At 39.6% G+C, this 11,746-nt stretch overlaps 1 protein-coding gene across 1 annotated transcript in view; it reads left to right on the top strand.

The window, feature by feature from the left end:
- The first annotated feature begins 5,244 nt into the window (after positions 1-5,244).
- The window catches only part of LOC143033801 (E3 ubiquitin-protein ligase UHRF1-like), a 66,150-nt gene continuing 59,648 nt past the window's right edge, over positions 5,245-11,746 (top strand). The window contains exons 1-2 of the mRNA XM_076199296.1: positions 5,245-5,577; positions 6,939-7,288. Of these exons, the coding sequence (XP_076055411.1) occupies positions 5,428-5,577; positions 6,939-7,288 (500 nt within the window). The 5' untranslated portion in view covers positions 5,245-5,427. The remainder of the gene's footprint in view (positions 5,578-6,938; positions 7,289-11,746) is intronic.

Genomic DNA, 11,746 nt, shown 5'->3' with positions numbered 1-11,746 from the left:
CAACTACATCAGTCTCTCCTCGAGTCAGTTTTATCCTGTTTTCACACAATTTCAACATCGTTTGCAATTCAAATTATGTTGACAAATGCAATTGTCCAACAGAAATATTTATATTTTTATCAAATCATTTTAATTCTAGAGTATTGATTCTTAAACAGAGGCACTTGGCTACGTTCAGCCTGTTCTTTGATTCTCTCTTGTAAGAGACCCGAGCCTCACAGGAATCTGGAAACAAACACCAGTTCAGCCTAAAAATTACAAGTTGGATGGAATTTCCTTCACGTTGAATGGGTTCCTCAGGGTCAAACCGTCAATAAGGAATATCAACCTTACTGTTCTGTAAAGTTTCAGGGAGAAGATGAGGAAGAAGAGGCCTCAGCAGTGGAGGAGTGGTCAGTGGTGGTTCCACCAGGACAATGCCCCATGCCACAAGTCAACGCTGGTGACCACCTGAATGGCCGACAGGGGAATGAAAGTGGTACAATACCCACCCTACAGCCCTGACCTAGCCCCTTGTGACTTCTTCCTGTTCCCACGCATGAAAGACAGCCTCAGAGGACCCAGATTCCAGTCAACAGAGGAGATGAAAGAGGCATCGGAAAGTTACCTGAAGGGACTACTGAAAAAGGACTTTGAGGAGGTCTTCCAGGATTGGGAGAGACGCATGCAGAAGTGTGTAGATGCAAGAGTCAATTATTTTGAAGGAGACAAAATTTTGTAAGCTTATGAAAATAGTGTCTCTCCTGACATTTTCTCATTACTTATTGATTGTAGTGTTATATGTATATATATATTGAGGCATTGTGACAGATTGGTGAAGGTGGGTGAGGAAGACATAAATCAGAATCCAAGTTTATTTCTTACTAGTTTCGCACAAATAGGCTTCTTCAGAGAAATAATGAGTGCCAACACATTATTTCTCTGAAGAAGCTTATTTGTGCGAAACTAGTCAGAAATAATCTCGGATTCTGATTTATGTCTTCCTAACCCACCTTCACCATATATATATATATATATATATATATATATATATATATATATATATATATATATATATATGTATATATATATATATATATCTTTTTTATGTAACTCTCACCAAACGTGCTAGAAGTTGCTTGGGATAATGTTGATTTCAACTCGTTAGTTAGAGTTTTTTGCGCTCGTACATAAATATTGTTTTTGCTTCAATACAGGAAAAAAACACAACAATCCAATGTCATTCGATGACATTGTATGCGTGCCTGTTGGTGCAAATCCCTATGTGAATGTGTATGTGCGTCTGTGCTAGCTAGTATATGTGTCTACATGTGAGTTTATACATATGTACGTATGCTTGAGTGTCTGTTCAGCTGTGCTTCAGTATGTGTGTGTTCAGTCAGTTAATGCTGTAGCGCGTTCGGTGTGTGTGATTCACCTTGGTCTTTTTTTCACCTTGGTCTTTTGGATCACGTGTTGGACTCGTGATCGACAGCTATTTCCCTCCCGGAAGAGAGATCAGAGCTCGTATGACCGATCTATGGGTAATGTTATGACCTTACACGCGCACACACACACCCAACTCCCCGCCCACGAGAGTTGGAGTAACGACCCAAAGCGCAGCGATACTGAAATAATTTCAGCCCTGGTCAGGATTCGAACCAGGTACCGTCGGTACCGTCATACTGATAGTCTGGAACTCTACCAACCACGCCACCGAGAGAGAGAGAGAGAGAGAGAGAGAGAGAGAGAGAGAGAGAGAGAGAGAGAGTGTGTGTGTGTGTGTGTGTGTGTGTGTGTGTGTATGTGTGTGTGTGTGTGTGTGTGTGTGTGTGTGTGTGTGTGTGTGTTTGTGTGTGTGTGTGTGTGTGTGTGTGTGTGTGTGTGTGTGTGTGTGTGTGTGTGTGTGTGTGTGTGTGTGTGTGTGTGTGTGTGTCATTAATTGGCAGGGTGATATATCTATATGAAGAAAATATCAGTTCACCTTTACATATGTTTACAGATGATGTTGAGCTTACATAAAGTAATTGGAAGTTATAAATCAGCTGAACTCCAGAACTATTCATATAACCTACAACAATGGTTTGATACTTGGTTGATAAGACTGCCCTACCAGGGGTTTCTCACTTCCCACTTTCTGAGAATGGGATGGTGAGTTAGTGGTTAGGTGCAAGTGAGGGCTATAAAAGTGCTTGAAGCTTCAACTTGGACATTAAGATTATTCTGAATGCTGACATCTAAACCTGCCAACTTTAAAAGACTGACATTGTAGGGATGACATGACAGCTGTCAGGCGCGGATCCAGGAATGTTATTGGGGGGGGGGGGAGCGAACCGATAACCGATACTTCACACACGCCAATATTTCAACCCCAAGAATAATGCTGTTGGCTTGGAGATTGGTCCAGAAACCTAAGTCTGTTTTGCTCGTAATTGTATGTTAAATCATATATAATTCACAAATATAATTCAAATCATAAATTTGCACTAAAAAGTGTTTATTCAAGGAGAATCAAACTCGAGATGAGTGAACAATGGTAATGGACCATTACCATTGTTCTTCATACTCGGGGCGTTGGGCCCCCTGAGCCACCCCCTTGTATCCGCGCCTGACAGCTGTGGAAACATCTTAGTGTCTACAAGCAAAAATTGTTTCTACCATTCACACCGTTGGACGGACCTAACCCCCAACATAATGCACAATTATTTCAACACTACCCCAATGTTGGTATACATAGATCACAAAACAATGTTTTTACTTTAAATGTAGAAATTTGTGGAATGGGTCCCAACAGAAACAGCAGAAGCTGTAACATTTCACTCATAAAAATCGCTTAGATGCGTATTGTAAAAATGCAGAACGACCTGTCTATCATGCTGCCACCCATAATTATCTGCTGACGGTCAACTTGAATATTCAAATGAAGGAATGTGTAATATCTTAAACAATTATTTTAGCTCGGTATTCGTAAACGAAACACCTCAAAGTGAACTCCAAACTGAAACCTGTGAAAAGTCTAGAAATATAACAAAAGAAAAAATTAAAAGGTGTATAGATAAACTCAAAGTTAATAAAACACCAGGGCCTGACGGTTGGCATCCAAGAATCTAAGGAAATTAAAAATGAGATTGTTGTTCCATTAGAAATTATTTTCAAGAAATCCATCATATCCGGAGATGTCCCTAGAGAATGGAAGCTAGCTAACGTTACTCCCATATTCAAAAAAGGTGACAAAAAGAAACCAAGTAACTATAGGCCTATAAGTTTGACTTCAATCGTAGGAAAAATAATGGAAACTATAATCAGAGATGCTATCGAACATCATTTAGAAAGTAACCGTCTGATAAATGATACATGGTTTCAGACGGAAACGTTCTTGCGTGACTAACTTACTCGAATTCTACAACACAGTTATCTCGAATTATGACAAAAGAAACAATATAGATTTAATATATCTAGACTTTGCAAAAGCTTTTGATACCGTCCCACACGAAAGACTACTTACTAAATTAGCTTTACACGGAATAAGTGGTAGCCTATTAGGTTGGACTAGTAATTGGTTGAATGGTCGAAAACAGTTGTTTTAAATGGAAAAACTTCTAGATGGAAAAATGTTACAAGTGGAGTTCCTCAGGGTTCCGTTCTTAGACCACTTCTATTCATAGTATATATAAATGATATAGACCACGGACTAAAATCTACTGTTTCCAGATTTGCTGATGATACAAAATTGTGCGGAATTGCAAATGATCACTTAAACCAATTAGATATTCAAGAAGATTTAGATAAATTACAGCAATGGTCTGAAAAGTGGTTAATGAAATCCAACACAAGTAAATGCAAGGTAATGCACATAGGTAAAAATAACAGTATGTACGATTACAAGTTATTTGGAAATTCGTTAACAAAAGTAGATAGTGAAAAGGATCTCGGCGTAATTATCAGTAACGATTTCAAATCACCGAAGCAGTGTATATCAGCCTCTGAGAAAACAAATAATTTTCTAGGACTGATAGCGCGATCTTTTGACTTCAAAAGTCCATCATTCATTAACAAGCTATATAAATCGTTAGTTCGTCTACATTTGGAATATACTGTTTTCGTATGATCACCAAATATCATTAAAGACATTGACAGATTGAAAAAAGTACAACGGTAAGCCACAAAACTGATTCCAAATATCAAAAATAAATCATACGAAAATCGACTAAAACATATGAATCTGTTTTCCCTAAAAAAGCGTAGACTCAGAGGTGACTTGATATAGGTCTTCAAAATTCTAAAGGGAATGGACAACATCAAAAGTGACAAAATTTTCACATTGAATGAGAATCAGACAAGAAACAATGGTCTCAAACTGTCCGGAAATAGATTCAATTTGGAAGTAGGCAGAAACAACTTTGCCACCCGTGTAGTTAATGAATGAAATAAACTTCCTGCACAGGTAGTGCAATGTAGTTCAGTTCGAAGCTTTAAGAATCATTTAGATAAACACCTAAGCAAGATGCTGTATTGATTATATATTTTTTTTATTATTTGTTTTTGCTTTGTTATCATTTGTCTGTTTCATTTTCATTTATTATTAGTTACATGTCAATTTATTATTATTTACTATTTACCTGTTTGTTTATTATTTAACTATACCTATGCATTTATTTATGTATTTTATTTGTTATTTACATTATTATAGTTTTTATTTATTAATTTATTATTATTATGATTTTTTTCGCATCCGACCCAGATATGGACCAAAAGGTCTCCTGTCGGCATGCTCCGCCTTTGTAATCAAATATTAGTCATCACCATATAAGTGCGCAGCATAATGATCTCGCACGACTGGGCTTTGGGATGTATTTAAGTGTAAGTGTAGATTTGACAAAATTACTGCACCTACCGGTGAGACATGGGTCAACCATCGATGATGATGCGTGATAGGACGCTGTTACCATGGCGACCGTTGAAGGCGACATAATAAATTATCAATTTATTTCAGTATACAATAATTTTACAAGCAATTCAAGACAACAACTAGTACAAATTAATGATTCAACAAACGTAAGAAATATAGGCAGAGTCACTGGTAAAAATATATTAAATACACTTTTTTATTTGTATTCAAATATAAGTACTTCGATAAACATAGTTTTATAAATATTACCTAATTTTTGAGAGGGGTATAATCTACCATGTGGTAGACTTGTGGTGAAAAAATAAATAATGTACAGGAGTCATTTGGAACGTAATCGAACACAAACTTCACTGAGTATTTCCCGCCAAAGTCCATCCTCCTCAAGAGTCAAGACTGGATGAAAACAAGTTGTAGAGGAGGTCATTACAGCACGCGAAGTTTTAAGATATATTAATACGTGTTTCGTATATTTTGCTTATTGGCAATCCGGATAATCATATTGTCTCGTACTAAGTTGGGCCAATAAGGTGTTGTTTAATATGTATGTTAAAGTCCGTACAATGGATGGCAGCCAGTCTGCTGTTCTGACTATATCCAAATTAACGAATGTGGAAGCTTTTCGAGTTATGGTTGAAGAAAAATTTCAAGTAGAGCCAGATCGACAACGACTGTTCTATCGTGGCAAACAGGTATGACAAGTAGATATGTGACAATAATTGATTGTTAGAATATATAGTATGCATTTAGAATTTGTATTTATTCGGGGTGGCACAAAAGTCACTGAGGGATTTTGATTATTAATATCTGACTAATTATTACAAGTACATGTATGGAATTTTAATACAGTACAGGAAGATTGTCTCAGTAACTGAATTGTGTCTCTCATGGTGTAAGAAGTTTTCCCATCTTGCTGGAACCACCTATCCAGACCCAATTATATTATGATTATTGGGTCTGGGACGAGGATTTATTGAAATTATCACATAACATATTACATACCCTTCAATGACTCGGGCCATCCTGTAGTAGCTCATTTTCCTTGCTCAGATGTACAGGTTAGTATGCCTCAGTTGAATATTTGAAGTTATGTCCATTATTTAATTTGTAATGAATGTTTATGAAACTTTAACTTAAGCTATTGCACTATGTAGATACGGCAACGCACAAAAACTAGTGCAGCGCCACCGTCATGCTGGTACTGTTTACAACACCATATTTTGCAACCCGTTGGATTTTGTTTGGCTTAGTTCGAATACTTTGAGCATTCAGTGCATGCGCAGGATATTCAAATTATCTTGTGCAAGTGTATGCCCGATTCTTCAAAAGCAAATATTTACTGACAATTTATAGTTTCACCCAACCAATGATTTTGATGTGGCTTATGTGTTTCAGGTGAGAAATGTTGTGATGTGAACGATGGTGTACATAATTTCCGTCGCAAATGCGTACTTTTCAAGTAATTAATTATTGAAGTTATGTACTTATGCCTACATCTCCCCAACGATCTCGGGGGGGGGGGGGACCTGTGGGAAATTGGGGTTTTTGGGTGGGGAGCACTAATAAATCGAGTAAGGCGCGATGCAAAACAGGTATTAAATGAACAAGAACACATAAAAAAAACAAGAATTTCACCTTTGAGGCTTTGGATTTTATTGATTATTTCTAAATTGACAACAGTTGCCATGGCAACATGATAGTGTTAGTAAGAATGGTATACATACTTGCAGTATACAGGCCTGGGGTTGCATCTAAGTCTATCTTAGCTTACCCAAGAAATGACTAAGCTTGTCTCTAGCCTAAAACCTGCTACAACCATGTGCTACACAGTTCTAAACTGTACTACATTCATTCATTCCAGACGGCAGTACTAGATCTGAATTAAAGGCTGAACTGATGGATATGGCTAGTTTCCAGGGGGCACTGGTCTCTTGTAATAGAAAAATGTGACAATGGATTGATTACAGTGCTGATCCAGTATATAATCTCACTTTATATATTTACTTTTTGAAAGTTATTATTATTTATATATTTCCTTATTTTTCACTTTCAGATGGAGAATGGGCACAGCCTCTTTGACTATAACATAAATGTGAATGATGTTATACAGCTGATGATTAAAGCTCAGCCACAAGGATCAAATACAAAAGTAATGCATCCAAAAAAATCAGTTAAAGAAACTAAAGTTAGAAGCAACAGTGACAAGGAAAATGTGCAATCAAATAGTCAAACAAAAGATGAAAGGACAAGTGCATTCTATCACATAGGTGACTTAGTTGATGCCAAAGACCTCTATGATGGCACATGGTGGGAAGCCAAAATTGTTGACATCACCTCTAACCCAGAAGTGAAGTTTGTGGATGCAGTTGAAGATGGAATGCTGTATCACGTTGTATATGAAAGGTAAGAGTAATATCATTTTTTTCTCTTATCTATGCGCATCATCTTGTCTTAAAAAATCTTACGTACATACATACATATACCAAGGCTTTTTCCCCCTTACAAGGGGGATAGCCAAAAAGAAAAAGGCATAAAATCATTCCCACCCATTCCATCCCTGAATACACTCCACACCCCTCCACCCTCCCTCTTATCTTAGCACCTCCTGAATGACGGGTCATCCCTGCACCTTGTCCACTGCCCTGGGTCAGAAGCAGTGTCGCAAGACACAGCACATCCACAGCAAGGCCGCTTCATTAAATCGGCGACCCCCCCTCTCCGTCCCCCCATTGCATAAAATGAGAGGACGGGGAGAAATCCCTTCAGGCTGCGTCAAATTTTGCTCACACATACTACCTCACCCCCCATCCACCCGCCCATTCCACCTCATGCAATCACAACATCAACCATTCTCCATTCACCCGTCTTCTGTCCTCTCCCGTCCTTCCTCAACAGACATTCCCCTCTTCCCCAAAGCCCCCTTCACCCCATCCATCCACCTCATCCTAGGACGTCCCCTCATGTTCACTCCCTCCACATCTGCCTTCCATACCTCTTTTACTAGTCTTTCTTCACTCATTCTTTCCATGTGTCCAAACCATCCTAATATTCTTTCATTAACCCTATCTCCCAGCTCCTTTTCCACCCCTGTTCTCCTCCTCACCTCCTCATTTCTCACTCTATCTAGCCTAGTAACCCCCATCATACTTCTCAGACACCTCATCTCAAACACATTCAAACTCCTTCTCTCTTCTTCTCTTATGTTCCATGTTTTTGCCCCATACAGTGCTGTTGGCACAATCACTCCTTCATACAGTCTCCTCTTAGCATCCATTCCCAAATGTCTATTCCTTATTACACTTTTTAATCCACCAAGGCATTTACTTGCTTCTCTCAATCTACATTCTACCTCCACTTTCACTCCACCTTTCCCTGCCACATTTGCACCCAAGTATCTAAAACTATCCACTTCCTCCAGTCGCTCTCCCTTAACCCCTTCCATACGGTGCCGCACATGTAGGCGTCATGAGGAGCAAGTGGATTCGCGACGCTGCCATATCGGCGTCTTGATTATATTTATTGTCGCCCCTGTGTTTTTACATTCTCCCTAATATGCTCTAAATCCCATTCTCTGTGGTTTTCAAAATTCACGGGTGAAAGAGAACGATCGATATAAGCCGTGACTATATTTTATGATGCGAGTATTATTACGACACGTCGTACGGCTGGCATTGGCTGCTGCCCGCGAGATTTAAGTCCCGTAGTGAAGTGGTTAATGCTCACTTCCAGTCTACTGCCACTTTCACCCCTTGTACATCTCATCACCTTACTTTTACCCACATTTATCTTTAGCTTTCTTCTATCACATACTCTCCCAAACTCTGCCTCCAACTTCCTCAATCCTTCCTCCGATCCTGCCACAAGCGCAGTGTCGTCTGCAAACAACAGCTGACTCGCCTCCCACTTTTCTCCATTTTCTTTAACCATCTCCAATCCCTTGCCCACTACCCTTGCATTTACCTCTCGCACCACCCCATCCATGTATAAGTTGAACAGCCAGGGCGACATAACGCATCCTTGACGAAGTCCCACCTTTACCTCGAACCACTCACTCTCTCCATTTCCAATCCTGACACAAGCTCTACTATTCTCTTAAAAACTCTTGACAGCTCCCAGAAGCTTTCCTTGTATCCCGTATATCCTAAATATTACAGATGTTGGCAAGGGAAGTCAGGACTCAAAATCTTTTGGTCCCTGGTGACCTACTAGGGTCTGAACTTTGCATGGTTTTCAATCTTCCCATGACTATTGTGCATTGATAATTGCACAGTAGGCACCAAGCCTCTGGCACAGATTTTAGCCTTTACAGATTTCTATTTTGACCAACTTGTAGATATCTCTTGAATAGTATGTATATGTAATAATTGTTCTCTATGTAGTAATTATTCTCCATATAGTAATTGTTCTATGTAGTAATTACATACGTAGTTAGACCTACACATTCCTGAGCACTTATGCTATAAAACCTTATGCCACTACCTCTACTTCATACACACTACACCCATGTGTTGGTACCATATGTGTAGTAAGAAGTAATGTTTCTCAATGGGGTGAATTAAACGTAAATTTTCTTCTCCATTTCTTCTGAATAATATTACACTTCTACAACTTAGTACACTTGAGGACTCCCACCTGGGATCCCCAATTCACAAAGCCAAGTCTGCTCCAATGTCACTACATAATTCATCCAATAACTTTGACCACTACAAATAGATACCTCCCCTAAGGTCATGACTTTTCCTCCATGCACCAATAATTTCTCTCCACCCTTTTCTCCAATCAGAAAGACTGTTACACAGTCTCAATACTGCTTACACAAGCAATCTTGTCACGAAGCAGTCTGGCTTAGCATTTACATTTTGTCATATCAGCACCAATATCGATACCCTAGCTGGTTTTTACAAACTTTAGACGGTGAACAAGATTATGTAACTCTGTAACTCTGTCGAGGTTATTGTTTTCAAAACATCTAACTCATAAAAATGAATTTCTCACCACCTACCCCTCTATCTACCTACTTGTCTACTAGTCTACCTTAATCTACCAGCCTCTTACAGTATTCCATAAGTATTTTGTGTATTTTGCATAGTGTCCCTTTGCAATTTTACATGCAGGTTCCTCAGGTACAAGTGTTTCCCATACATCACTTGTACCATTATTCCCATATATCCAATATTCTTATCTAAATTGTTACAACCACAATAAACCTGGCAATAAAAGGTGCCTCAGGTAGTCACTGCTAACCTCTTGTAGTGGCCAGTCATGGCTAGTTTGACAGAATAAAAATTCTACTACATACATGGTTTTTCACTTATCCATGCAAATTCCTTGCTACCACAGATATATACACATTCTAAGCAACTTCGATTTGCATGATACCAGCAATGCCATAAATATACTGTATCTAATGGATCTATACAGACGTTCAACCTCTACAATTTCTACACCTGGACACTCCTATGGTCTCCACATTGCTTACCCAGATATTCCTAGACATCCCATAGTATCATGTCTGAGAGTGACATCATGACTACCTCCACACATCAAGTCACCACGCCATCTTCACCAGCAGCAGCAGCAGTCTCCTTTTCCACCACACCGCTGCATTCAGCATTTACAGCACCCTTCCCTGTAGTAGCAGCTGTTACAGTACGTCCCCCACAACTTGACAAAGTGTCACCAACAAGGTGGTTTTTGTTGCAAAAGTTGCAATTCACTCTAGCCAACATCACTGTCCCTGCCACAAAGTTCCACCATGCACACACTCCCAACTATGATTAACCCAGGCACTGATTTCTGTCTTTACAAGGTTTCCACCAGAACTGTTTAACCTCCTCTCTCCGGGGCACACGCACGTCTGGCTCAGCCTTAGCTGCCCGACGTGCGATGTTGCGTCCTAATAATCGCATTATAAAAAATAGTCAGTGCTCAATCGTTCATTCTCTTTCACCCATGTATTTTGATAACCATAGAAAATTGATGAAGCCAGTTTAGAGAGAATGGAAATTACGTAGGTACGACTACAATAAATATAATCAAGATGCTGACGTCGGCATCATTGAGTACCCACTTGCTCCTCATGCCGCCTACGTAGGCGTCACCGTTTGGAAGTGGTTAATGCCCTAGTGCATCAAAACCACATCATGTATAGGCCGGCGACCTTCCTACATGAATTGAGTAGGATCAGTATGCAACTTGGAGTCGACAATGACTTCATGCATCTCAAATACCTTCACTTGGTGCAGAGTGACATTAGACCTCTTCTTGTGACATGGTGGTTACATAGATGAGTTGGCCTGTGTCACCGAGACACTGCTGGCTCAAGACATCTGCAACAGGAGTGTTAGTGTGTCAGTGGTGAAAAGTAGACCAGTGTTGAGTGCCCCCAAATGACAATAGTATGGTAGCATTTCATAGTGGTAACACACACACAATGGTTTTGCTTCTAACCTTCCCATAGGACTTGTACCATTTCTTGACAGTCAGCAGCTATAAATCTGCCAATACTATCTGTACTATTGTAGTCAAGCTAACTCAAAGATGGTGCTTGCTTTCTTCCACTTGGAGTGGTATTTTTCCTTATTCATGCCCCAGGTCCTCCATCTATGATGTTGGTAAACACAATGGGCAGTCTGTAGAAGTATCTTTTAACCACTGGACTGCCACTTCTTGTAAGTGCCTCTATAAGTTGCATACACATATATGTACCAAGGCTTTTTCCCCCTTACAAGGGAGGTAGCCAAAGAGAAAAAGGCATAATACCATTCCCACCCATTCCATCCCTAAATACACTCCTCCACCCTCCCTCTATCTTAGCACCTCCTGGATGACGGGTCATCCCTGCACCTTGTCCACTGCTCT

This window comes from Oratosquilla oratoria, chromosome 16, assembly GCF_046742065.1.
Source record: "Oratosquilla oratoria isolate Oo_2021 chromosome 16, ASM4674206v1, whole genome shotgun sequence".
NCBI classification, from domain to species: Eukaryota; Metazoa; Arthropoda; class Malacostraca; order Stomatopoda; family Squillidae; genus Oratosquilla; species Oratosquilla oratoria.
Note: the sequence above shows the minus strand (reverse complement) of the source record. Positions and strands in the feature narration are given on the sequence as shown.